Below are 24,834 nucleotides of genomic sequence, written 5' to 3' on the forward strand. Positions count from 1 at the left end.
ATTATGTATGTACGAATTTACATAGTATGTATTATTCAGCTTCATCTCTTTTTTGTGGCCTGGTCTATAAATAACACTAATACTAAGTAATGAAGCGTTCTGTCGCGCGCGTGGCACGGGACGGCAAAGGCATAGGCATAATTATGCTCGCTCCGTCTGTCTCTCTCTCCGGGCCCTCTGCTCTCTTCAATAATTAATAACTTTTATCTGAGGCAAAGGCTTACTTGCGTACACACACATCGCATGCGGTTACGGTTCGACCCAATTTCGGGTTTTAACGAAACTTTCGGATGGACGGACACCACCACCGCCACCACCACAGATAAAAAGAGCCACCAAGCCACGCGACATGTCAAGGTCAGGAGGCGGCCAGGCGAACGTCAAACCGTGTAACGTTTAACGGATAATAGATATGTGTGTGTATGTGTGTTTGACTATTTATTGCATATGGCCTGATGTAAGTGTGAAGCATACTTTTCTGCGCTCGCACCTGCAGCTGCTGCAGCGCACGTGTTCTTTTTTGCATGTGTTAGTATGTTTGTAGGGCTGTGTGCTTACACCATAAAAATAGGCAACACACACACACATCAAACGGACCCATTTAATTATACATACTTATGTATGTACGTCCTGTGTGCCGTGCTGATGTCTAAATAAAAGAGCTCCCAAAGCACATTAAAAATAGCAAACAAATGACGCACATCGAGTACATAATGTATGGAAATTTACATAAATATGTACACAATGAAACGGTTGTTCATTTATGATTTATAGCATTGCCGGAGGATAATAATAACAATAACCGTAATAACCGGTACGTAATGCCTCAAAAGGTGATTGAACTTTACCGTTGCCATCGTCGTTACCGTTGCTTCTTCTATGTACTTCTTCTTCTTGCTCTTATTCTTGTTATTGCACGCTGTCCCGTTCCCTCATTTATGCCCAATAGGCTCTGCTCTCTTTGTGGACTGATTTTCTCTCTCTCTCTCTCTCTCTCTGTTTGTCTCTCGCTGGCTGGCTAAGCACTTGATTGACACAGTGCCTACCATGTGTATATTGACCCCACCAGCAATTCGATTGTTTTAAGTAATATGCGTCACAATATTAATCAAAGTGACTTTGTCCCTGTCGGGGATTGCGTGTTAGGGTGTGTGTATGTGTTGGCGTTAGTGCTTTTACTAGTGTATGTGAGTTAGCCAGCTAATAATGAAGCTAAAATACATTAGCCAAGGCAGGGAGGGTTTCCCTCCATACCCTCTCAAGCTGTCTTGTCCATCAACCTCTAATACAGGAGGAGCAGCAGGCATCCATTAAACTCACACACAAACGCACACATGCAACGAAACGCTAATTCAAATGCCCGTATGACACTCACTTGGAACTTTGTTCAGAGTGAAAACAACAAAAATAAACTTATTCGCGTGGAATTCACCACGCTGATGTAAATACATTCTTTCCTTGGAAATATGTACATATTTAGCCATTAAGAGTGAAGAGTTGTCCAATCTAAAACTTGTCAAGTTATCACATCTCAATGAAATGTTATCTTAAAAAATTGTATGAAATGGTCTTGTGGTCCATTCGGTTAACACTGTAAAGCAAGTGTCATACAGGCATTGGCCAAACAAACGAGGACTGAGAATAACTGTTCGTTTGCTTCGCGAGAGAGACGACCACCGACAAAGAGAGCGGAAAGAAGCAGCAGAGGCAGCAGCACAAGCAGCAGCAGCAGCTAAAGCTTCAGTCATTTTATTTCGGTGAGGGGGTGAGGGTGTGAGCTTTGAGCATTGAACATTTGTGGAGCGTGTGTGAAGGAGCGGTGTCTGCGACGTGTGATTGCACCTGTGCATGTAACAAGTAAAGGTGCCATTAAATGTGCTTGCGACAAGTTGAATTTTCTGACAAAAAGTGAACAAGACATTTTGAACTTTCCACCCAGAGGAATGCGCAATTTGGCGTTTTCATCTGCTGTATGAAAATGAGTGAAATAGATTATTTAGAGCAGCCAAAACAAGCACACAAAAACACACACACGCACACTCACGGACCAACATAAATACGTAAAATCGGAGCAAAATGAAAATAATAAAATATAAGAACAGCCAAGCAAAACGAAACGCAAATAAAATAAAAGAAAAACCAAAGCAAAGCAAATACAAATAAAAGCCAAAAAGCACAACAATAGCAGCCGCAGTGAAACGATCTCGCCGCAGACAAACAACAACATTTTTTGTTCGGGACAACCGAGAATTTCGACATCGACGCGACATTTTCTCAAAAATATGAGTGTGTTCCCCGGTGCCCAAATCCCAACCCCGACCCCAACCCCGAATCTCTGCTTCTCCTCTGTCTAAATAAATACAAAATGCAGTTTTCGCTGTCGCCACCAGCGTCGTCGTCGTTGTCGTCGAGACAAATGCAATCGGAAGCGCATTAAATTGCATTTGTGTTTGTGTCCCACTGCCACCGCCAGTGTGTGTGTGTGTGTCAGAAATTGCAATTTTTTTTGTGTATTTTTTGTATGATTATACAATCGCCGGTGTATTCATCAAACCTCACAGAAAACAAATGGAAAACTCATTGAAATTTTGTCGATTGAAAAACAATCACAAAATCAAATGTTTAGATTTCAAGCACAATAACAGAATCATTTCTAAGAAAACCTTTCTAGGAGTCATCTTCGCGTAACTCTATATAACCATTGACTGGTCCCGTCTAAATTCCCGAGAATTTCCCACAGATTCCCAGTACAAAATAATTGTGATAATCAAAGACCATGTTGGGTGGTGTTTTCCATGAATGAGGCAGTCTGATAGACTCCCAGTAAAGCTGATAGTTTTAATTATGCTTTAAATACCTTTATATAAAATATTTAATACAAACAAATATTTTGCCTTTGCCTTTGCCTTTTAGATGGTGACGGAATGAAGTGAAATCCTCATGCAAAATCAAAGAAGAAAATCGAAAAGTGAAGCGATCAAATGCATGAGAGTTGAGTGCCTGCCTTCAGAGACCGAAGTGGATTTTTTGTTGTTGTTTTGTGTGTTGTTGTACAGTGTAATGGCCAGAAGAGATCTCTGAGTGACAGAGAGTGAGAGAGCTTATACATCATACATGAAATACATATTATGAAATGTGAGAGAGATTCCCGAAAAGAAACCGTGAACGCACACACAAAGTAAAAAACCAAAAAACCTAATAAAAAACAACAAAATACTGAATAAAATCTCCAAAACCAAACTTCGATTGAAAGCCAAAAACAAAACAAAAGTAACAAAAAACGACACGGTATATTTTGTACATAAAACAAGACACAAAACACGACACCGAATTTCATTCATGGAATGAATGAGTGGTGCTGCGGTGCGTGCAACACGAAATTAATCCAATAATCGTAAAAGCGAAGGATAAGCCATATTAATATCTGTATCTTGATAAGTACCACCATAATCTACTCCAACTGTACTCCACTCAACTCCACTCCACTCCACTTCAATCCACATACGGCGAATACGAATACAACTGAGGAAAGGAAAATATACTCAAAATTACGGCATACGCTATACAGATTACGGCAGCATTGGACTACACTCAAAGCTCCTGCTGCTGCACCACCGCCACAGCCACCATAGCCACCAAAGCCACCACCATCCATAGCCATAGCCATAGCCATAGCCATAGCAGAAACTGCAACTGCAACTGCAACAACAACAGCCACCACAGCCACAGAATGCCAGTGAAAAAGCAAGGTAAGCGAAATATTTGCCATTTTCTGTGTCTGTATACGAGAAGCGAAGCTGTTTCTCCATCTCCTTCCCTTTCCATGGCCCACCATCTACCATCAGCATCTCATCCTCATCCTCATCATCTGGAGAGCTCTATCGCTCTATCGCTCTCTCATTCTCTGGTGGTTTTCATCATCTCGCTGTCACTCTACCTTGTGGTCTCCACGAGAGTATTACCTGGAAAGTACAGTACCCCTACCAGTAATCCCTCTTCCACCCAAAAGGAAGCTTATGTGGGGTTTTGGGTAGAATGTCTGTGGCTGGAATGCGCTTCACATCTGCAACAAAAAGGATATACGCACGTAGAAACAGATGCAGATACAGATAAAGTATGTGGGCAATTAGGGAACTCTTTTTGTTGTACTTTGTAATATTAACTTGTAATAATTAGGGACTTACCACAGGGTCTTTGTGTTCCCTTTTTGTATAGAAATTAAATTGAATCTATTTTATGAGGTGAAGTTTGTTCTTTCCATCATTTTCAGCTTTAATTTAATGCGGCTTTTCTCTGTGCCTTAATTGAGCTTGTAGTTTATGATATTTTCGATAAATAATTGTGGAATTATTGCGCTTTTCCATAAACAAATTTATTTATTATTTATTAACCCAGGTTAGGTTAGGTTACAGCGGATCAACATGAGCCGGCTTCGGCCCGTTGTGATAAAAAGCAACCCAATATCATCAGCATTTTACTATTATTTTAAAGCAGTTTTCTCAGAAACTACTAGGGAGTCTTTTTTGTATACAAACAACCGACTCATTCAATCGCTTGGGTTTCAAAATCTGAGCAAGCACTTGGCTTGGTTCCCCTTTTGGTATTTTGGTAGTTTCAGATTTCCGATATTTGGCATCGTTTGTTTACGCTTATTCGAACTGCAGTAAGCAAAAGCATCAGGAAGTGGTAAACAAATGAGAAATGAATGGGAAACGGGAAGACTGATGATTAATGCATTCGTTTTATAGACTTTTATAGAATACTTGAAAAGGGTTTTTACATAAATTTATCAAGAGATGACTTTGCCGTTGGGTTCGAATTTATGTGGATGGTAAACAATAAAAACCACATTGAAATCGGAAAACTTTCTCAATACATATTCTCATTATTGTGTCATCATAAATGGCATTTCAAGAGACAGAAAACTATTCCGCAAAGAGCAAGCAGCCTCCTTTCAAGTGTACAAAGTGAAGGTCAACGTCAGCGTCTGACGCGTGCTGCCACAGATACACAGATCCCAATATACATGTATCTCTATCTATATGGTAGCAAAAAGTATCTTCTTGTGTATTTTGATTTGTTATAATGTCTCGTGGTGTATAATCAAAATTGTTTGACTCGCGACTATAATAATAAATAATGTGTTTAATTTTTTGTTGGCAATGCGACAGATGACAGAGGCACCAAGCACAGTCACAGGCACAGCGTTAGAAATGACCGATGACCCCCAAAGGGGGGAACGAAAAAACTGTTATTTAAGTCCATATAACAGAGAGCAGAAGAACTGTGTAAGAATTGTGTAAGAACTACACAGAATTCAGCTCAAAAGGCATACGTAATTTTAGTCAATCTTTATTGATTTATTGGGGCCTGGTCCGGGTACTCTTTGGGGCAGAACAGACACCTACTATTTGGTATATTATAAAGCAAAAGACTCTGGGTCAGACACAGTCCAGTGCGGTGCGGTGGTTCGACCTGAAGAGTGGTGGCTTCTTTGAGAATGAATTCGGACACGGACTCGGGCTCTGAGCGGGAGAAGAGCAGCGATCCCAACGAGGGTTTGCTCAGCAGCGATGAGAAGACTTTTCACGACGACGACGACGATGATGATGAGGGGGAGGACTCCTCGCCAGCGGATGATGAGGCAGAGCCGGAGGAGGAAGAGTCCCTGCTGCCAGCGCAGAAGCAGAAGGAGGAGCCGTTTCAGGTGGAGAAACAACAGCCCACAGCCCCAGTGGTTGTCTTGCTGCAAACTGATGAGGAAGCCATAGAAATTCAAGAACAAATCGATGTCAACGTCGCTGTAACCTCAACCGCAACATCATTTGTGAGCGAGGAGGAATCCGCTGGAGTCGTGCAGCCACAGCAGGACCAAGGGCAGGAACAGGAACCCCTGAAATGTCCTTCCTCGCTGCGTGACAGTGTACGCGAGTCGATCGAATGCTTTTACTCGGCCCAGGATCTCCTCGAGTACGGCCACATGCTATCGTCGACAGCCGGCGAGCAACGGACACCGGATGTGGAGTCCGGCTACTTTGAGAAATCCGAGAGCGATGCCTCGCGGGACGAGTGGGAGGCGGCTCCCTCAGGCGGAGCCGCGCGTTCTCGTCTGCTGCTGTCCGCCTCACCCTCCTCCTCCAGTCGCAATAGCTCCGAGAGCCTGCGCATGGAGCTGAGTCGCTTTCGGGCCATGATCGAGACCCTGGAACGAGAGAACCTTGAGAAGTCGCAGTCCGAACAGCAGTTGCAGCAGCAGCTGCATGCCCCCCCAAAGAAGGCCAAGCCCAAGCCAAAGCAGCGATCCTCACATCCGCCGGGAGGGCCTGGACTGCCGGCAGAGCAGCGTGGCTTCTGGTCAACGGTGTTTGGCGAGGCCGGACTGGAACTGGGCCAAAGCCAGGAGGAGGATGAACGTATTGCGGTAATACAAAGTACGGAATTTCTTTTAATGGGAACACTTAAAGAGCAGATGAGAATCAGAATGGGAAAAACTTACTATAGAATCAAAGGATTGTTGGAGATTGGATGGACTATTGGGAAAAATGACAGACACTGCCATGATAGCCATTATTTACATATATAATTTATACATATTTACATTATATTTAATTGAAATTTATTCAATCGATTTTCTTGCTCTTTGATCTTTTGCAGAAGCTCATCGGGCTCTGGAATTGCTCGAGGATTACCATGCCCGACTCTCCGAGCCTCAGGATCGAGCGCTGCGTATTGCAATCGAACGCGTTATACGCATATTTAAGTCTCGCTTGTTTCAAGCGCTGTTAGGTGAGTAATGCCCTGCCCTCTGGCAACTATTATTAGTTAAGCTAGATTAGATAATAAGGAGTGCAAGAACAGGACTCTCACTTATGGATTATATAGCATTTATCGATTCCCAAAATGGATTTATTTAAACAACGAATTATCGATGTATTCATATCAGAGGTGCAAGGCACATCCAACAGTTTTGTTGTGTGTTTCTGTTTTTTGTTGACCGCAAGAAAGAATTTATCGAACTGGAAGAAGATCCCGTTAGTAGTTGTTCCGGTCTGCCACTGGCTCTGTCTCTGCCTATCGCCCAATCGATATTTGGTTGTCTTTTCATTTCTATTCTATTCTTTTGGGCTTGAAATTATTTCCACTTGACAGCGAACGAAAAAACAACAACGAAAAACAGCCAGAAGAGAGAGGGAGGGAGAGCGATATTATTGCATAGGATTTGGGTCAAAACACAGAGGCCCAGGCAGAGCGAGCGAGCGCCCAGAGCAGAGCAGAGCAGCGGAGAGCAGAGCAGCGCAGTCACGGTCGCAGCTTGTCGCTTGAGTGTTCCGTGCCGCTGCCGCGGCTGCTGCTGCTGCTGGGCCCCCCTGTGTCCCATTCGTTGTGAGGGACATTCGTTGCCGGGTGTATCCATCCATTTTGAGGGGCAGGCTGCCGGCCATTGTGTCTGCTCTGTGGGACTCTTCTTTATTTTCTATTTTTTTTTTTCTGCCTGTTGTATAATTTGCAAAAGTTGGTTCGCTCTCTCCGTATATGCCCGTGTGCCTGAACCATGGCCTCCATTCCCTATATACTTGCCACTGTGTGGCATCATCATCATCATCATCACCATCATCGTCATCATTCTCATGGGGTAACCACTGTGTGCCGCCACCGATGCCGCGTGCCCTGTCAGGCAGCAGTTGCATAATCCGTTCTGTAGCCCATATCTAGCATTTCGAGTCGATGCCTGCCTCCTCCTCCACCTTCTTCTTCTCATCGTGGTACTGCCTCTTCCTTCTTACTTTGTTACTGATTCTTCTTCTTCTGGTTCTGCTTCCACTTCCAAGTTTTCTTCTTCTATTTCTCACTTTGTTGTTGCTTGTTCTTCTTCGGCACACTTTGTTGGTGGTCTGGTCTGGTACCTACTCTCTCTCTCTCTCTGTCCGTCCTCTCCGTTACAGTTACTGCTGCTTGTCAAAGTTTCTTAAATACGCTTCCGTTTATACGGGAGACCATTTAGTGTGCATTTTGTATGCTCATTTTGTATTTTTCCATAGTTTGTGAACCTTTTTTTTTTAAATTTAAGCAAAAGCCAAAATAAATAGCTAAAAATAAATCAGAAAGAGCTTGAAAAACAAATTAAAACAGATGCAGCTGTAAATATCAATAGTTACGGGTAAATAAAGCTTTCTAATTGAGATTAAATATTATTTCATATATTTAACAAAATTAATTATAGTGAATTTAATTAATTTAGTATCAAAACTATATTCATTTCAATGAATTTTAATAATTAAATCACTTTAATTTAATATTTATTTATATGTTTATATGTTTTTGCTTTAAGGCAAGGCAAACTTGCCTTGTCCAATAAAGATTTTCCTTATTTCAGGGTGCACACACATCATGAAATAATGTTATCGCATAAACATTGTTACAGTTTCTCTGTGTTCCCTTGTCGTTCCGAGTGCCCAGCCACAGATGAGGTGGTGACAGAGGAGAATGCAGATAAAGTGAAACAATAAGTGGAAGGAGACGAGTTTGAGAGCTTTCTCTTTGCATGCGTGTGAGTGTGAATGCACTCTGTGGAAATAATTAACTTGGCATTAGCCACACAGCCACTGGCCTCAGCCCTCAGCATCTACCCCGTCCACTTGGTTGAAGAATCTCCAATCACATGACATGGCCTAGGCTGGTCATCAACTGCATGTGATATCAACCTGAGGCTTGAATAAAGCCCCTACCTGGTGCCTGTGTGCGAGTAAAAGCTGTTTCTGGCTCGTCCTTGCTATTTGCCATTGAGCCATGTTCGAAGCGGCTTAGAGATTGTAGAGGCTTTTCGGGTGCTCCAATTGACACTTTGGATTTGAAACTGCAAAAGGACTGTTTGAACTTCGGTTTAAGTTGTAGCTTCCTGTTTTTTATTGTGGCAGATATCAGAGAAATGAAACGATTAGAGAGTTGGAAATTCCTTGTGCATATTTCAACAATTTTCCTACTTGCATGACAGACATCAAGTACATGATGAGTGGGGAAAATGCAGGAACAAGTGGCAAGTTTTTACTTTCTTCTTTTTTAGTAAGCTGATTGAGAGGCACTAGAGCTTCTTGCAGCAGAGAAGTTAATGTACCTTTGAGTCTAGAACTTCTAAATTCTTAACTCCTAAACTTAAATTGATCAAATTGAGTGCAAGAGAAGCTTCAAACGCAGAAACGTAGGAGAGGCGGCCCCAAATCGTCATGAAGTTTGTCAATTTTCAACTTCAAAATGAGCCAAAAAGTAAAGTTGATACAAGTCAAGGAATTTGACTATTTTTTTGGTCACGGAGATACCTAAGCACACACACAGCGAGAGCGAGACACCTTTGTACATAAGTGGAGATGCTTAAAGTTCATGCCACCAATTGACACTCCGGAGAGAGACAGAGAGAAAGCGAATGGAAGTGGTAGCCAAAAGTATAAGCCCGAGTCAGAGGCCACAGGGAGCACAGAAAGATGAATGAGTGGGGGTGTGGGGTGGTGTGTGTGGGTTGTGGCGGCTGTCGGGTGTGTGTGAGCTGTTAGCATGTGCAGGCCAAAATCCGAATTTAATTGGCCTAGAATTCGGTTTATCTCTGACTGAGACCTGGGCTCTCCAGCACACACACACACACACATACACACATACACATCAGGGGCCTGGGTATCGATTTTCATGAGCCTCCTCAAAGGAGGGCCACAGAGCGAACAATACGAAGGGAAGGTGAATTGAGTTTCATCATCTGTTGTTGGCCAGAACCAGAAGCAGAAGCAGAAGCAGAAACAGAACCTCCCTGAGCCCACCCCTTCCTGCCTGCCGGGGGCTATGACATTGGCATTCGCCTGAGAAAAGCAGAAATGTTGGCAACACAAAGCACTCTGCAGGCAGCCAGCACACATCAGAACAGAAGCAGAACAGAACCGACTGGAGCAGGAAGAATCCATAGGAAACATTCCGAAGCCAAAGCATTCGATAACTCATTTTGGGTTCAAGTGGCTCTCAATCGATTGCATAACGATTGTCAGACACACTCGCTCACTCGGCACAATGGTCCAGGTCCAGCGGTTGTTAAAATTCTTTTGCCATGAAATATCTTTGAAATCATTTTCTTGACTCTTCCTCTCGCTCAGCTCTCTCCCTTAAGAGTTTCAGTTACAGTTCCATTTCCCAATTGCAAGTGCCCAAATAAATGCAAACATTTCCTGCTCTGCGGAGAAACCTACACACACAGACACCATTACGATAAATATATCCTTGTCCCAGTCGGAGGTCCCTCTGTCCCTATTCCTATGCAGCCATGAGGAACATTTCAATGAGAGCAGCAGCATTTCATATATGTATTACGCTACTCGAACGTTTGGAATTCGATGCTCTCCAATGATTCCCTAGCCCCGTTCCCATTCCCATTTCCATTCCCTTCTTCCTGCCCCTTTTCCCAGTTAGTTTTGCCAGGCAAGTGGCGCGCTGTCGTGAACAGGAAATTAAATGGGCGCCATGGATTTCGTTTCTCCCTGTTTGTTCAGTTTCTGTAAAGTTCAGCCGCGCTTCGATTATGTTCTGCTCTCCACAGTTCGGTTCGGTTCAGCCATATTAGATTCGTTGCGATTCAATTCAATTCGTTCCCCCATTTAGGCCACTCGACTGTTTTGTGGAAGCGAAACATATCGGCAATGCCCCCCAGTCTGTGTGGGAGATCGGGCCGGGTCGGGCCCGCCTGTCAGTGCCCGGCGTCAGTGCGCATTGAAATGTGTGCATTTGAGATGCATTCTGACAGTTTCCTGATTTCCGCTGTTTGCTATTTTGCTACCGCACCAGCGCACTTTCCATCCAGCCATCCAGCAATACCCAGCGGGGGAGGCAGAGACAAGAGAGAGACAGAGAGAGAGAGAGCGCGAGAGCTTTTTCAATAATCAACGCTAGCTAGAGATGAGCGCGTGAGACCATGACCCTTTGAAAAAAAAACCTACCAAACGATGGTTTAAACGTGAATTTTGTGCACGAATCTCTTATGGAAATTTCTAAGTTTTTGCTAAATCTCAAAACTTATTCTTAAGGCACAGCATCCAAATGGGTTTATTCTATATTTAAGACCTTTTGCTTTGCCTAGAATGAAGTTAAAATCTGATTCCTGTTGTGCAGAATGGAGGGACACGTGCTGCAACACTGCACAAGCAGCTACTCAGTTTCTGTTTTCGTATTAAAAGTTTCTTATTATTAATTAAAAACCCCAAAAAGCTATCATTATTTTATTTCTAAATCCATGGCTAATTTCTGCACATTTTTCAGAGTTATTTCCGAGCAGAATCTTGTGCATATTTTGTGTATTTTTTGTGCTTGGAATGGCAAGTGTTTTTTCGGTGTTTAAACAATTGAAAACCTTGTTGGTTTTATTTAACACTCTCTCTAGATCTCAGTGCGTCAGTAAAGTAAAGTTTCAAGTGGCTGGGGTTGCAGTCTCCTTCGCATCCAGAGGTGGCTGCAAGTCGCGTGGGATGGCCGCCCTCGTAATCGTTGCTGTTTATTTATTCATTCGGATGCATTCCACGTCGAACGCTATCTGTATTCAATGTTTTCAACTTTATTAACCACGTTGCCACTTGGGCCACTCATCCAGCCATTTATTGTTTACTCAAGAAGCAAGAATCAAGAGAATCTGTAATCCAGTTGTCTGTTGTCTGTGGTCCCACAGTCGGCTGTGGGTGCTGTCGGATTGGATGGCTTAAATGAGGGATAATGGGGATATTTTCTCAGTCTCTTCATCTCTCTTCTTGGCTTCACGTTTAAGCACAAGGGGATAATCTGAGTTTCCTGAGTTGAATCCGAACAGATCCCCAACGCAGATGGATGACTACGGAAAGTAGTTTGCCTCTTTCGAGTGTCAAAATCTGGCTGATTGGATGTCTCGCACTTGTAGGGTAAGCAACTCAATTAATATGAATCGTATTCAAGCAGAAAATTTAAGAATTGTCTCTTGCTTACAGAAACTGGGAACAAACTGGAAGCTCTACCAAGGGGAAATGAATCTGCGGAAAGATCATCGAACGCATCGAGCGGGTAACGCTGTCGTAAAGGAGAACTACAATGACGAAACGCTAATGAGCAGGGCACACCTCATGGACATTCGATGGATATGTAAAATGCCCAACCTGTGGCCAGCTCGGTGCTCCCTCGGTAGCCTCCTAGCTGCCGTTCGACCACCGAGACAAGCCGTCAAAAGCCGCGACCAGCGACGCCATTCAGCTAGATTTTTAGCTGCAAGAGGGAGCTCCTTCAAAAGTCGACTTTTCTATGGCTACAATTCGTTTGTATAGGATTAAGGATTAACTTCTCAATGGAATGGAAACCCTATTCAAAGATTTTTCCTTTTTAAATGAGTCAGCGCAACCAGAGGCTGAGGATTGCCTTCTGCTGTGCGGCGATCTGGCTTCTCTGTCGCATGCCACCTAGTGGAATAGCTCCCCAGTACCCTTTGCATTTCAATGCGGTCAGCAGGATTTAAGCTTTAGAATACTTCACTTGGCATATTAATATTTAATAGGACACTTTTTATGTGCCAATTTGTAATCGATTTACACTATGGAAAATAAGGTAAATAGCGGCATATCCTGGCTCCAAGTGTTCTGTCACTCCTCAACCTGTTTTATGCGTATAAATTAATCAAATGAAAACATGAGATCCTGTCCGATCTATACATCTATATACTGTGCTTAAAAAAAGTCAAACATTTCAATTGGAATTTGTATTGCAATTCCATTAAGATAAGCGCTTATGTATCTACACAAATGCTAAACATGATAAATGATAACTTAGTTAATGTAAGAATAAATTAAACAGGGGAAGGATTATTTTAAGAACAACATTAAGTACAGGGGTCTTAATGTGTAACAGATGAAACTGTTTCAGCACGTTAAGCGACTGCTTCGAGTGCAGAATAATGTTGCAAGCGGTTGACCTGTAATTTATCTGGCTCTATTAATACATTTTAGAGACGCAAATTGAGTTGCGAATCTGTTAAATGGGGAAATTGCAGACTATTCCAACCATCACACAATCCTCAAATGGTACATTTTCTGCTGAATCTTTGTTAAGTTTTAGGTTAGTCTTAAGATGCTAATGCAAGTTCTCTTAAACAAGTGAATAATTGTACATTTGCTTTCTGTATTTGCAGATATACAAGAATTCTATGAATTGACCCTATTGGATGACTCAAAGAGCATACAGCAAAAGACAGCAGAGACATTGCAGATAGCAACTAAATGGGAGAAGGATGGGCAGGCCGTTAAAATAGCCGATGTAAGTGAAAGACAATGCAACTCCAAGCCCATATAGAAAGTATATGTGTATCTATTATAGTATATCTATTATGGCGTGTGTTTTTTGTTTGTTTTGGGTTCAAAGATCTATTAATGAAGGAAGGACAAGAGTATACATTTCAGATTTATGTTTTAGCCAAAATTTCATGAAATTATTTTATGGTTTGTGCATCATTCGTATCATCATTGCTTTAAGACTCGTTCTATTATGCCATATCTAAACATATCTACATATCTGCCTATCTGTCATATCAGCTCTCTGCTCTGCTCTATACTGTTTTCTATATATTCTTCTCTTCTTCCACTCCATGCTTACTACTACTACTAACTACTACTACTACTATTACTATCCTGAAAACTATTCACACAGTTTATAAAGACAACAACAACAAATTTAAATCGCAATTGCGTCTATGAGTTTACCAACGATGCATCATCCAATCAGACAAATCAATCAGCACTCAATCAAAATCAAATTGTGAATAATATCAATACAAATGCCCAAGCGCATGCCGAGGCCCTCAGCAGAACATTTAAAAATGAATTGGAAGAGATTTTGGTAAGATACATACACAATCATTACACACATATCATTATCATTATCATTATCATGCATAGTATACGTTCATTTATACATCATTTACCAGTGAATAACTCTACGTGAAATATCTAAGCGTTGCATATGCTTTTTGTCATTGAAACCGCATTAAAGATTACATTTTTAAATGCATAGATGGATCGATTGATTCAACTTATATTGAGCCTTTATTATGTATGTATTTACATTCACTTGAAAACATTTTAAACTGAGGATGAGTTTTAGGCAGGCTCCTAGAGCGGGCGTCTGATACGATCAATGCTTATCTTGATCTTTAAATATTGGATGCATTTTTGGCACTGGGAAAGAACGTCCACAAATGCCTCCATGGTGCTTCATCGCCAAAAGTTGAACTCTAGACGATTTTGTGCTAATTTCAGTTTACACCAGGGCTCGGCACCCATACAATTAACGAGACGTTTTTGCGTATGTGTGTGAAGACGCACGCAAAACGGAACATTTCACTATATTGGTATTGGTACGAATCACTGTAGTACGCGTGTACGTGAGGGCAGCGCAGCAGCAGCGCACTTTTCCGCACCCCAGGGATAGGGCCGTGCCGAGCCCTGGTTTACACCTTTACGGTAGCTGCCGTGTTTAAAGACTTTACCACTTAAAGCTGCACCCAGTATCTTTTAACTATGGTTGTACCTTAAACATTATGTCGATATCTAGTTCTGCCATAACTTTCGCGCGAATCGCAATTAAATTATACTTTTCTGAGCGCAGTGCGGTTACACGGTTGACGCGTCATGCAGCAGCATCCCTCCGTTAATTGTTTCCAAGAATTTTCCAACTAATTTAAAAAGTTATCCGTGCAGTTTGCAGCTCAATTAAATGGGTTAATGGGTGGGGGTAGCTACACTCATACTTGCTCGATTTGTTACTCTTAGGACTAACTATGCCCTGAACAAACCCAATTGTACACCCGCTCCACCCGAGCAAATTGAAATCTCTTGAACATGTCTCAGGGTGGGCGGCCCCAAGTTCGAAGAGTGGGCTGACGGCTGAAGGGCGAAGGCGCGTGCGAATACACGAGTAGATCCATCCATCCATCCAGTTGAATGTCCGCACTCGAGGTTGTCCATGGATAGGGCTTCAAGTGGCTATGACAACGGTTATCCCGGCCCAATGCCCATGCCCATTTCCTCTCCTTTCCCATGGCTATACTCTGCACGTGCCAATGGGTGCCACACGATGATGGTGATGAGCGCCAGCTTAGGCAGCGTCAATCTCAAACTCAAAGCAGTCTGCTCTCCTGTCTCTGTGATAATGTGATACCCAGGCCTCGGACGGGGAGCGCAACACTGCTTGGGCAAATGCACTGCTTAGCAGGCAGCAAAGCCCACAAGCTGCTGTCACTCTGCCAACCATTGGAATGGGAATGAAATTGAAGTTGGAATGGGTAAAGGCTCTCTGGCTACTTTATTAGCGAGATTATCAAGTATTATTATATCTGGCATTGTGTAATGTGCAGGACTAGAGGCATACTTCTATTTATTTTCTTATGGCTGGCTCTTCCTGATGTCCGTGTGATCTTTGTTAATCTCTAGAAAAGAGATCAACCCTTCTATGACTGCAGAAATTGCAGATAATCTTTTAAGGGGTATCCTGCAGGTCGTTGCCACTGTGTGTATTCTTTATGGCTTATGCTTTATACATATTTACATACACATTAAAAAGCAGACACAAAGGTTCAGATTTACAACCTTTTGCTCTCTCTCACACTTCCTGTCTTTCTCTCTCTCTCTCTCTCTGCCCTGGCTCCTGGTCCCACGCTCATTCGTCTTCGCTGCTGCCTTGTTTGCTTTCCAACGCGTCCCGTTTCGTTTTTTGACGATGCCGCCCGGGACATGCGTACTGCACGATAAACGACAAAACGACCAACGATGAAACGGCGAAATGTTAGAAATCGGTAAACGGTAAACGCGGGGGCCAGCTACCGGTTAAACGGTTCACGTACAGCTGTCGCTGCACCCACATCGGGTGCACAGTGGGACGCATTTAATGTTCCGTGGCGGTGGGTGGTTGCGTGAAGTGGAGCAGCGCGTCACAGTGGGCATCCATAAGGATGCTGTTAACAGTGCCGGGTGGGGGTTTTGGGTGATCTGCTGGCAGGCCCCAACCAATGAACGATTACCCCAGGTTCTGCTGTCGACTTTTTTCCATTTGCTTTGTTGTTTTTTTTCCCCCCCTGCTATTTTGTTGTTGTTGCTGAGTCTTTTGTTTTGCCTGGCGACGCCGACCGAACGGTTGGTTGGGGCTTTCGGTTATTTCGTGGGGGGGTGGGTGGCGTTGGGTGAGTGTCGTCCGTCTGGCATGCGGGGTGCCATGATGTGCGATTCGATTCCGATGGCAATGGCGAGGGCGAATGCGAGACGAGGCATGGCGAGGCGAGGCGAGACGTTTCGATACTAATAGAAGACAGGCAGGCGGCGGCAGGCGGTAGTAACAGTCGTGCTGTCGACGTGTCGAGTCGCATTAAACTTTGCATAGCGGCGCGCGCTTCGTCGTCGTCGTCGTCTCGTCTGTTCTGTCTGTCTGTCTCTGCCTCTGTCTCTGTCTCTGTCCTGGTCTGTGCCTGCCGTCTCTTCGTTTTACCTTTGGTGCGACAACGACTCTGCACTGCTTGGATTGCTTCGATGCTTCGACTGCTTTAACAACTTCGGCTGCTTCTGCTGTTTTTTGCTTTGTTTTTAGATGTGTGTATTTGTGTGTGAGCGTGTGTGTGTAGCGGTAAACGCATCTAAGGCGGTTTAACCCTTGTGTTGTGGTCACTATTATTGCCAATCGCATATCGCGTGTCTCCTGGAGACACATTTCTTCCTTCCTGCCACCGCTCGACGACCTGTTTCTATTCTTCCAACACTTCAACTTTCTCTCTCTCCCTCTCTCTCTCCCTCTAGTGAGGGTGTGGGGCGCTGCCACCGGCATATGCGTGTCCATCACTCATGTCCGTTCATTCCTCCAACCATCACTCCTATTTTTTTGGCGCCAAAATGCAAACATTTTACATAATTTGTAAGACATGTTGTCTACAAGAAAGCAAAAGCAAAAAGAACAACAACAGCAGCAGGAAGATAGTGTGCTCTGTAGATGAGGGAAGGTGGAAGAATAAATGGCTGGGGGCGCGGGTGGGGAATGGGGCATTGTTTCAGGCAGGTTTCCAAATATTACGTGTGTATACGCTAGTGCCAGTGCCAGTGTCCGGCCCTGCCTCAGGGCAATATGCCGCCCGTTCCAATATTCTCTCTTAAGTTTGTGTATGTTTTCCGTTGTGAGTTTTGCTTTTGCTTGTTTTCATTAACTCTCCCCTTCCACCCCATTCCACAGCACACTCACTCTCTCAATTTTGTTCCAAGTTTTTCATTCATGTCTGACGGACCCCGACCCGACGCCTGGCATTGGAAAACATCGTTAAAGCAACAAGAAAACAACAATATATCAATCTATTTATTTTGGCAGCTTTGGCACGCTTTTTTCCCATTTTTTTTTCTTTCTTTCATTCTTTCAGACTTCCCTGCCGTTGTACGTCTTCTCCTTTGTTACTTTTACCTTTCTTTTCCGTTCTTTGGCTGTCTTTCGGCGCAAAATTTCAATTGAATCTTTCATGCCAAATATCGCTTGGACGCCCCCAAAACCAAGCCATCTGTTTGACCATTTTGCATACATTCAGGTGGCCACATGTTGTATGTGTATGCTGAAAGAATGGAAAGAGAGTGCCTTTCAGTTAGGGGAACATCTTAACGATGCACATTTCAAGCGCAAGAAAGTGTGAACATCAAAATGAGAAAATGATTCTGGTTTGCACCAGAGACACCGCATCTAGTCCGTTCCCTGTCTAAATGTATTTTCAATCATTTCTGCGACAGCTACGAGTATTGGAAAAGAAAGCCCAACATTTAGTACACGGCGTTCTTGTACTTTCGACACTTTTTTCCTTTTTTTTTATGGATATTTTGCCTGTATCCCACATGTTTTCTATTTTAATTGCCAGATGTTACAAATGTTAGCAGAACCAATTTTAATTTCGTATCAAAGTTGGCCCAAAATCCATTGAAAATAAATCAGTTTGGCAAAATTTCAGCTGCGCTTTTAATTAGAAAGTTAAGGGGAGCCAACCCCCACACCACATGATGCAATTTAGTTAGGGAATATTTGGATGTTGCGAAAATATATTTTGTTGAGGGTAGAAGGGCGTTAGGGTGTCTGCATCAGTGTGGCAGCGACTGTAGTACATGTGGAAGAAAGTCTGCAACATTTGATCTATGCCAAAACAACAACAAAAACTAAAAAAAACACAAGAAACAACAATTTTGATTTTGCACTCTGGCGCACAGATGTTTCATCCGACTGTAAACAAAACACCAAAAAAAGAAAAAGCTCTCGCATGTGGTTGGGGCCTGAGGGAGATCTCTCTGTGGCAATGGCCAGGCCTTGGGGGAAAATACTACATATGTATGTGTACAATGTGCGTGCGTGTGTGTGTGGGTGTGAGAAAGAGAAAAAGAGCAAGCAATTACTTGGCTGAACAGTATCCACTGAGTAGCAACAAATTTAAACGGCAAACAGATTTCCATTTGATGTGAGAGGGCAGAGGGAAAAGCGCCAAATACAAACACGAGTCCACAAATACATATGTATTCACACACATATGTATGTATGTACATATTTACATATGTATTCATATATACAGATACAGATGTCAGGCCGTTTGCGGGCGACCTACCAGTTCGCTTGGAGACATTCCAGCAGAACATTCCAGGCTGCTGGGGAACTTGTTGCTATCGCTGCGAGAAGCTCCCCCTCCCACTAGCACACAAGGGCTCCCAAGGGAACAAGCTTAACTTTAGCTGGCTTGATGTAAGGATTTGTTGTTGGTTACATTGTAGTTTTTATTTTCTAGTAGGCAAACGCTTAAGCTCTCCCTGCCGAGGAACGAAGCGGAGCATAAGCATAGATTTTGTGTCTGCCAGCGATGGCAGAGGAGCTTTAACTGCGTTGCTCGCAATCCCCCCAAACTTAACTATCGCTTCCTTTCACTCATACTCAAATCAGCTCAACTTGCGTATCGTTTCTCTCGCCCTTTCACTGAGAACAGAAGTTTCCTCTCGCTCTCTTCCGTTCGCAACCCAAAAAGCTTCTGAGCTTTGATCATGGCTGTTCCCTCTCTCTCTCGGTCTGAAGCAGCGCTTCTTTCTCTTCATCGATTACAGTTAACAATAGAGCAACATTGTTTATTCTTACTCTCTCTCGTTCCTCTGAAGAAACTGCAATAAAAATAAAACGCACAAAGTGAATTATGTACAAAAACTAAGAAAAGAAACAAAAAAGGCAAAAAAAAAAAACAGGAAAAGAAACGCTAACCACCGATTTTTTGTGAGAATACGAATACTAGTGCTGTAACGCAAACAAATCAAAATGATTGACTGGGTGTCGATTGTGCGGCACTCGCGACGCCGTTTCTCTAATTATATGGGCTCCCGGTCGCCGGTGCGCATGCGCCGACGTCGTAGGCAGCAGCTCATGGCACCGCCACAGCAGCAACAACAGCAACAGCAACAACAACAACAACAACAGCAGCCAATGTTGCAGCAGCAACATCAATCGCGTGCACTGGAAAAGAAAGAGGAGAAAAAGGAGTCTGGGGGTGGTGGCGGGTCGCGGTATGCCTGCTGCTGCGCCAATGTAAGTGCCAGTAGGATGAGGAGTGGGCTGCTCAAGGGCTGTCAAACGGTGCACGATGAAGCAGTTAATGTTGGGCACAACGAACTAACCGAACTATTCGTTTTTCCATCTATCTATCACACAGAACCAGCGCATGCGCATCGAATCGGACACGGAGAATGCCAAGGATGTGCCGGCCGAGAATCAACAGCAGGTGCGCAGCTCCCGATCTCCCCAGCAGCAACAGCAGCAGCAGCAGCTGCCGCAGTCACAGTCCACGACATCGGCCAGGAGTGGGTCCCAGACCGTAAGTCGATACACTTTTAACATGTTAACCATTCCCAAGGCCATTGCTGCAACTAACGCCTGGACACAACACACACAGATACAGATACAGACATACCAAAACCCACAATGCATCATCCACATGCACAGTGTTCATCAACACCAACACACTACCAACACCAACACCAACAACAACAACACCAACACCAACAACACCAACACCAGCACGAAACGCAGCCACAGCGACAGTGCTTTGTTGCAGCAGCAGCCGCAGCCGCAGCAGCAGCTCCCTTACCGGCATAAACTGCTCAAGCGCGCTTTTGAGTCCACATAATGGGTTGGGAGAGGGCAGAGTGGAGAGCGCCGCCTAGAGCGAGGCCATCGAGTGAAAGCCGAAACAAGAGGGGAAGTGGGAGAAACCGTTTGCTGTATTTAATTAGGCGCCGCCCCTCTCTTTCTCCTTCTCTCTTTTATAAATTGCCACTTTATTACTCTTTACCCCGCCCCAGACCACCACTCTCTCTCTCTCTCTCTCTCTTTCTGTTACACTCTCTTTTTAAATGAACCGTTACGTGAAGGTGCTAACGCCAGCGCTTGTTTGAGGGGCCGACGCTTGGCTCATTTCCGTTTCCGGCAGCGGATGGACGGGCAAGTGTTGGTGAACCAACAAAAAATCAATGCCAAGCGCGCTTTTGGCCCCAAATCACTTTAATAAGTGTTCCAGAGAAATATATGGATTTAGATCTTTTCACCCAATTTAAATCCAATGCAAATCGCCAATATTTTCGCTACATTATAATCTGCTAACTTTTCCTTTAATTTCGAAAATTATTCTTAAGTTTTTGCATGATTTTTGTTATTTTAATGCTTTTTTTTTGCTTCCAAAATAAAAAAAAAAGAGCAAGCTGTTTTGTAAAATATTAATAAAAAAATATACGTTTTATTTTTATAATTGTTGCATTTGCATTTATTATTTCCATGCTGTATGGTTTGTATTTCGTTTTATTTAACACCCTTTGCTTGGTTATTTTTAAATTTTGGCCTAATATCCCGCCAATCTTTTCAAATGCGAGCCAAGATCGCGGCTTGCCTATCGAATGGGCTCAGCAGCTGAAGTTTCGATGTATCGATAAGCAACTCTAATGATCGCTATCGATCAACGCTGCAGAACAGTGCTGCAAATCGGTACACAGTCAGTACTGTACAACTCTCAATTTAGTTCGGTCTCTCTCTTTGGTTGGGTGTGTTTTTTTGTTATTTTGTTTTTTGCGTGCGGGCATTTGTCAGGGGCCGTGTATTAAAATGTAAAACATTTTCGTGTGTGTTCGAGTCAGTCGAGAGAGTCGCAGGTCGCCATTTAGTAAGTTCTAGCGCGGAAGTGCGGGAGTGGCTGCCGAGCCAGAAAATCCATCACATACGTGAGCGGTGGTGGTGGCATTGCCAGGCGGCAGAAAGTGTACCAGACCAGTTACGCATACCGAAGCATACAATACAATACACCGTCTGGCGATAGTTGCGATATGTGATAGTGATGGTCACGGGTTGACTCACCAGCCCCCCATCCAGCCATCGATCGAACGCTCTCCCAGCTCTAGCTGGCGGCTGGCCGAGGAAAATGCCAACAAAACAAGACGCGAAGACGCAGCAAAGAGAGACAGAGAAGCTAGGGCTAGAACATTTGCATGTGTGTGCTGGTTGACTGTGTGTGCGTGTGAAATACCTGCGCGACGAATTCTAGTGCCAAATAGGAGTCACACACATGCATGTCTGATGTCCGCGAGTGACCTGGAAAGCGGCGGCTAAGGCAAAAACAGAAACAAGAACCGCGACGCGGCGAAGAGAAGCGAAGCGAAAGTGCACGCAAACTAAAATACCAAAACAGAAACACAAACAAATTGCAATTTGTGCTATCCAGCAAGAGCAACAAAAGTTTTAACTTTAGCACACACACACATATCCATCGGAATGTGATTGTCAAGATGTGTATTTCGTGAGTGTGTGTTCAACGTAAACCGCAAAAAATAGCCACAAGTAGGAGAATGAGAGAGAGCGGTAGAGAGCGTGCCGCTGCTTACAGTTTTTTTGTATTTGCCATTTACTGTAGAAGCAAATAAATAAATAATTTGAAGCGAGCACACACATGCATATGGGTGCCTGCGTATGTGTGGGAGAGTGATTAGAAGGCAACGCTCTCACTCGCTCTCTCCCTCTCTATCTCTCACGCTCAAGCGGCGCGCCAGCAGAACACAGTAGCGGCAGGCGGCCGCACTGTTGTATTTAACATTCCACTCGCTCACCGTCGGACGGACGGAAAGAGAGAGAGAGAGAGAGAGTCGCTGCGGCTCTCGTTTGGTGTTTTTTTTTATTGTGAATATTGTTTTATGTGACACTCGGTCAGCGTCTGTCGGGGAGATCGCCAGTAACAGTGCTGTGGCTATATGGATATATGGATATATCTAGTGAATCGAAAATAATGTTCGATGCGTGTGAATCTTTCTGCTTATCTAGTGCGTGGCGGCAGCAGCAGTTACAGTTACAGTGAATGAAAAGCCTTTAAAATTGGTTAAATAATCAGCTAACAGCAGCAACAACAGTAAATATTTGAACAAAAATAAAAAGAGGCAACGTTCCCGGCAAAGAGAACTTTTAAAGAGGAGACAACCCAGACAAAAACCGCACGCCCGCCACTTGTCAGTGTGTGTGTTCAGTGTGTGGTGTGTGTTTGTGTGGAGAGAGCAAGAGCTTAAGAGAGCACTTAAGCTAAAGCTAAGCTCTGACCCCACATCCCAGCCATGACGACACGCAAAAAGAAGCGCCAGGATAGTGCTAGCGGCGGCGGTAGCGGTGGAGGCGGTGGCTTCATCAAGAAGGTTTCATCACTCTTCAATTTGGATTCGGTAAAAGCACAACAAAATCTTCTACATAGATCTAGATTCTAGAAAAACGCACACACTATAGACACCATAATAGTATATATCTAAAATATATACATCTATAGTCTATAGAGATTATACATTTTATGCAATATCCGTTGTGGGGGTTGGGGTGGGCTGGTGGTTCTTTGGGGGTGGTGTGTGTGTGTATGTGTAGTGGGCGCAGCTTTTTGGCATCTGTGCTCTATATAGACGGATGATTCCATGGTTTATTTATAACAAATTGCCAGCTGGTCAGCCAGACAGCAGCAGCATAAATGGAGAAGGGGGAGGGTTGGAAATGGGAGTGCGTCATCTTTGCATTCGCATTGGCCATTTCTCTCTCCCCTCTTTCTCGCTATCTCTCTCTCTCTTTCTCTTGCCTTATGCTGTTGCTGTTGCTCCCAAGCAACGGTTGTTCCTCTTCCATTCTTTCGCTTGCTCTTTCGGTGCCCTTAATCTTTGGCGTATTCAGCGCAGGCGTAACGCCGCTGCCACCCAACAGCAGTAGCAGAGGCAGCGGCTCTCTTGCGGTGCTTCTCTTGCTGTTCCCAATCTCTCGCTCGTTCTCTCTTTAAAACTGTATCTGCTGTGCTTTTCCATCTTTCGCTTACCCACCCACCCATTATACGATCAACGAATGTCTCCGACAGTCTCTCCAACGAATGCTTGGGTATGGTGGATTATCCATCAATAAATGTTTACTCAAATGGATCTGTTAGTTCTGATCAGTGTAATGTAATGCTTCCATTTACAACAATGTATTCCACAAACAAAATTTATAAACAAAACGCACGGCCAAATACACTAAACAGACACCGAAGGACAAGGCTTACAAATTGGAAACTAAAATTGTATAAGGTTTTTGGTTTCCGTTTCGATTTGCGCAGGTGTCTCGTCTCGACCGCTGCCGATCGTCACGTCACGTCACGTCTGCCACCCACCCTCAACCTTATATCACAACACGCCCCTCTTCCTCTCCCTCTCCCTCTCCCCGTGCAACCACCCTGTTTCGGGGCAATCTGCCAGATATTTATTTGATCAATGAAGTGTGAAAGTGTGCATTGTGCATCCCGTGCGTAGTATCTGGAATTTAATACTCTCAGTCATAGAACATGTAAAGGAAGAGGAACAGGTATAAAGTGTTGTATATGATGTCAAGAAACTGTATAATTTTCTCTCTGAAATTGAGTGGAGGTGGATACCACTCGGCATATTCCTATAGTAAATTGACTGATGATGCGCACAGATCTAATGATTTTTGTAATAGGGGGGATACCAGTAAATTGTTGATTAAACGAACACGCACAGAGTGCACGTTGCATGGATCTACGCACGCGTATGTGTAGTATCTGTATCTGTGTAATGTGTGGGCAGTGCAAATGCGGATTAAGTAACGTTCGTTTATAGACTCGAAAGCAAAACGACTTGCGCGTATTAGACATCTGCTTTGAATGCAAAATCAAATAATATTTAACCCTGGTGTTTGGTTATGGGATTGCTTTGGTTTTTTTTGTAATTCAGTTTTGATTTAAATGTGCATAAAACAAAAAATTCCAGAGGAAAGAGGACTCATCATTTTATTGATTGATTCACTATTAAAATGTTCCCATACGTAAATTGACACACTCATTTCTTGATAAATGTAATTATATTCAGACACAAGAAGCATTTGTCTACTGCCTAAAAGAGTTTTCCTATTGAGATTTTCATTATGTACCTGGAATTGCAACTCCTCTCTCAATATTGCCTGCCGCCACTGTATGGTGTTGGTGGGTTGCTCAAGAATTTTATCTGCCGTCGTTGCGGTTGCGGTTCTGCTTTACACTTCCTCCTTTCAGTGACTATGCCAGTGCCAGTGGGTGGGTTTTAAGCCACAGCATAGTTCCTATGTTTATCATAGATAAGATATAGCTCCAATTGCTGGCGATATGATTCTATGACGCGACTCGCTCTGCCTAGTGCCTAGTGACTGCCAGTTGCCTATAATTTTTAGGTTGTTGGGGCTTCTGTTGTTGGGTGTGTAAAGCGGTGTTAGTGGTGTTCCATTAGCAGCGCA

At 43.7% G+C, this 24,834-nt stretch overlaps 1 protein-coding gene across 25 annotated transcripts in view; it reads left to right on the top strand.

The window, feature by feature from the left end:
- The first annotated feature begins 3,281 nt into the window (after positions 1-3,281).
- LOC117903743 (disks large 1 tumor suppressor protein) overlaps positions 3,282-24,834 on the top strand; it is a 39,011-nt gene continuing 17,458 nt past the window's right edge. For 7 of the 25 annotated variants that reach the window (XM_034816108.1, XM_034816111.1, XM_034816113.1 and 4 more), the window contains exons 1-5: positions 5,449-6,431; positions 6,655-6,786; positions 13,169-13,293; positions 13,684-13,872; positions 19,724-19,885. In XM_034816108.1, the coding sequence (XP_034671999.1) occupies positions 5,501-6,431; positions 6,655-6,786; positions 13,169-13,293; positions 13,684-13,872; positions 19,724-19,885 (1,539 nt within the window). In that variant the 5' untranslated portion in view covers positions 5,449-5,500. Of the gene's footprint in view, positions 3,750-5,447; positions 6,432-6,654; positions 6,787-13,168; positions 13,294-13,683; positions 13,873-19,317; positions 19,600-19,723; positions 19,886-21,085; positions 21,224-22,371; positions 22,761-24,834 lie in introns of those variants that run through there. The other 18 variants (XM_034816122.1, XM_034816125.1, XM_034816131.1 and 15 more) reach the window with 8 other exon arrangements.

The sequence above is a fragment of the Drosophila subobscura genome, chromosome A, assembly GCF_008121235.1.
Source record: "Drosophila subobscura isolate 14011-0131.10 chromosome A, UCBerk_Dsub_1.0, whole genome shotgun sequence".
NCBI lineage: Eukaryota > Metazoa > Arthropoda > Insecta > Diptera > Drosophilidae > Drosophila > Drosophila subobscura.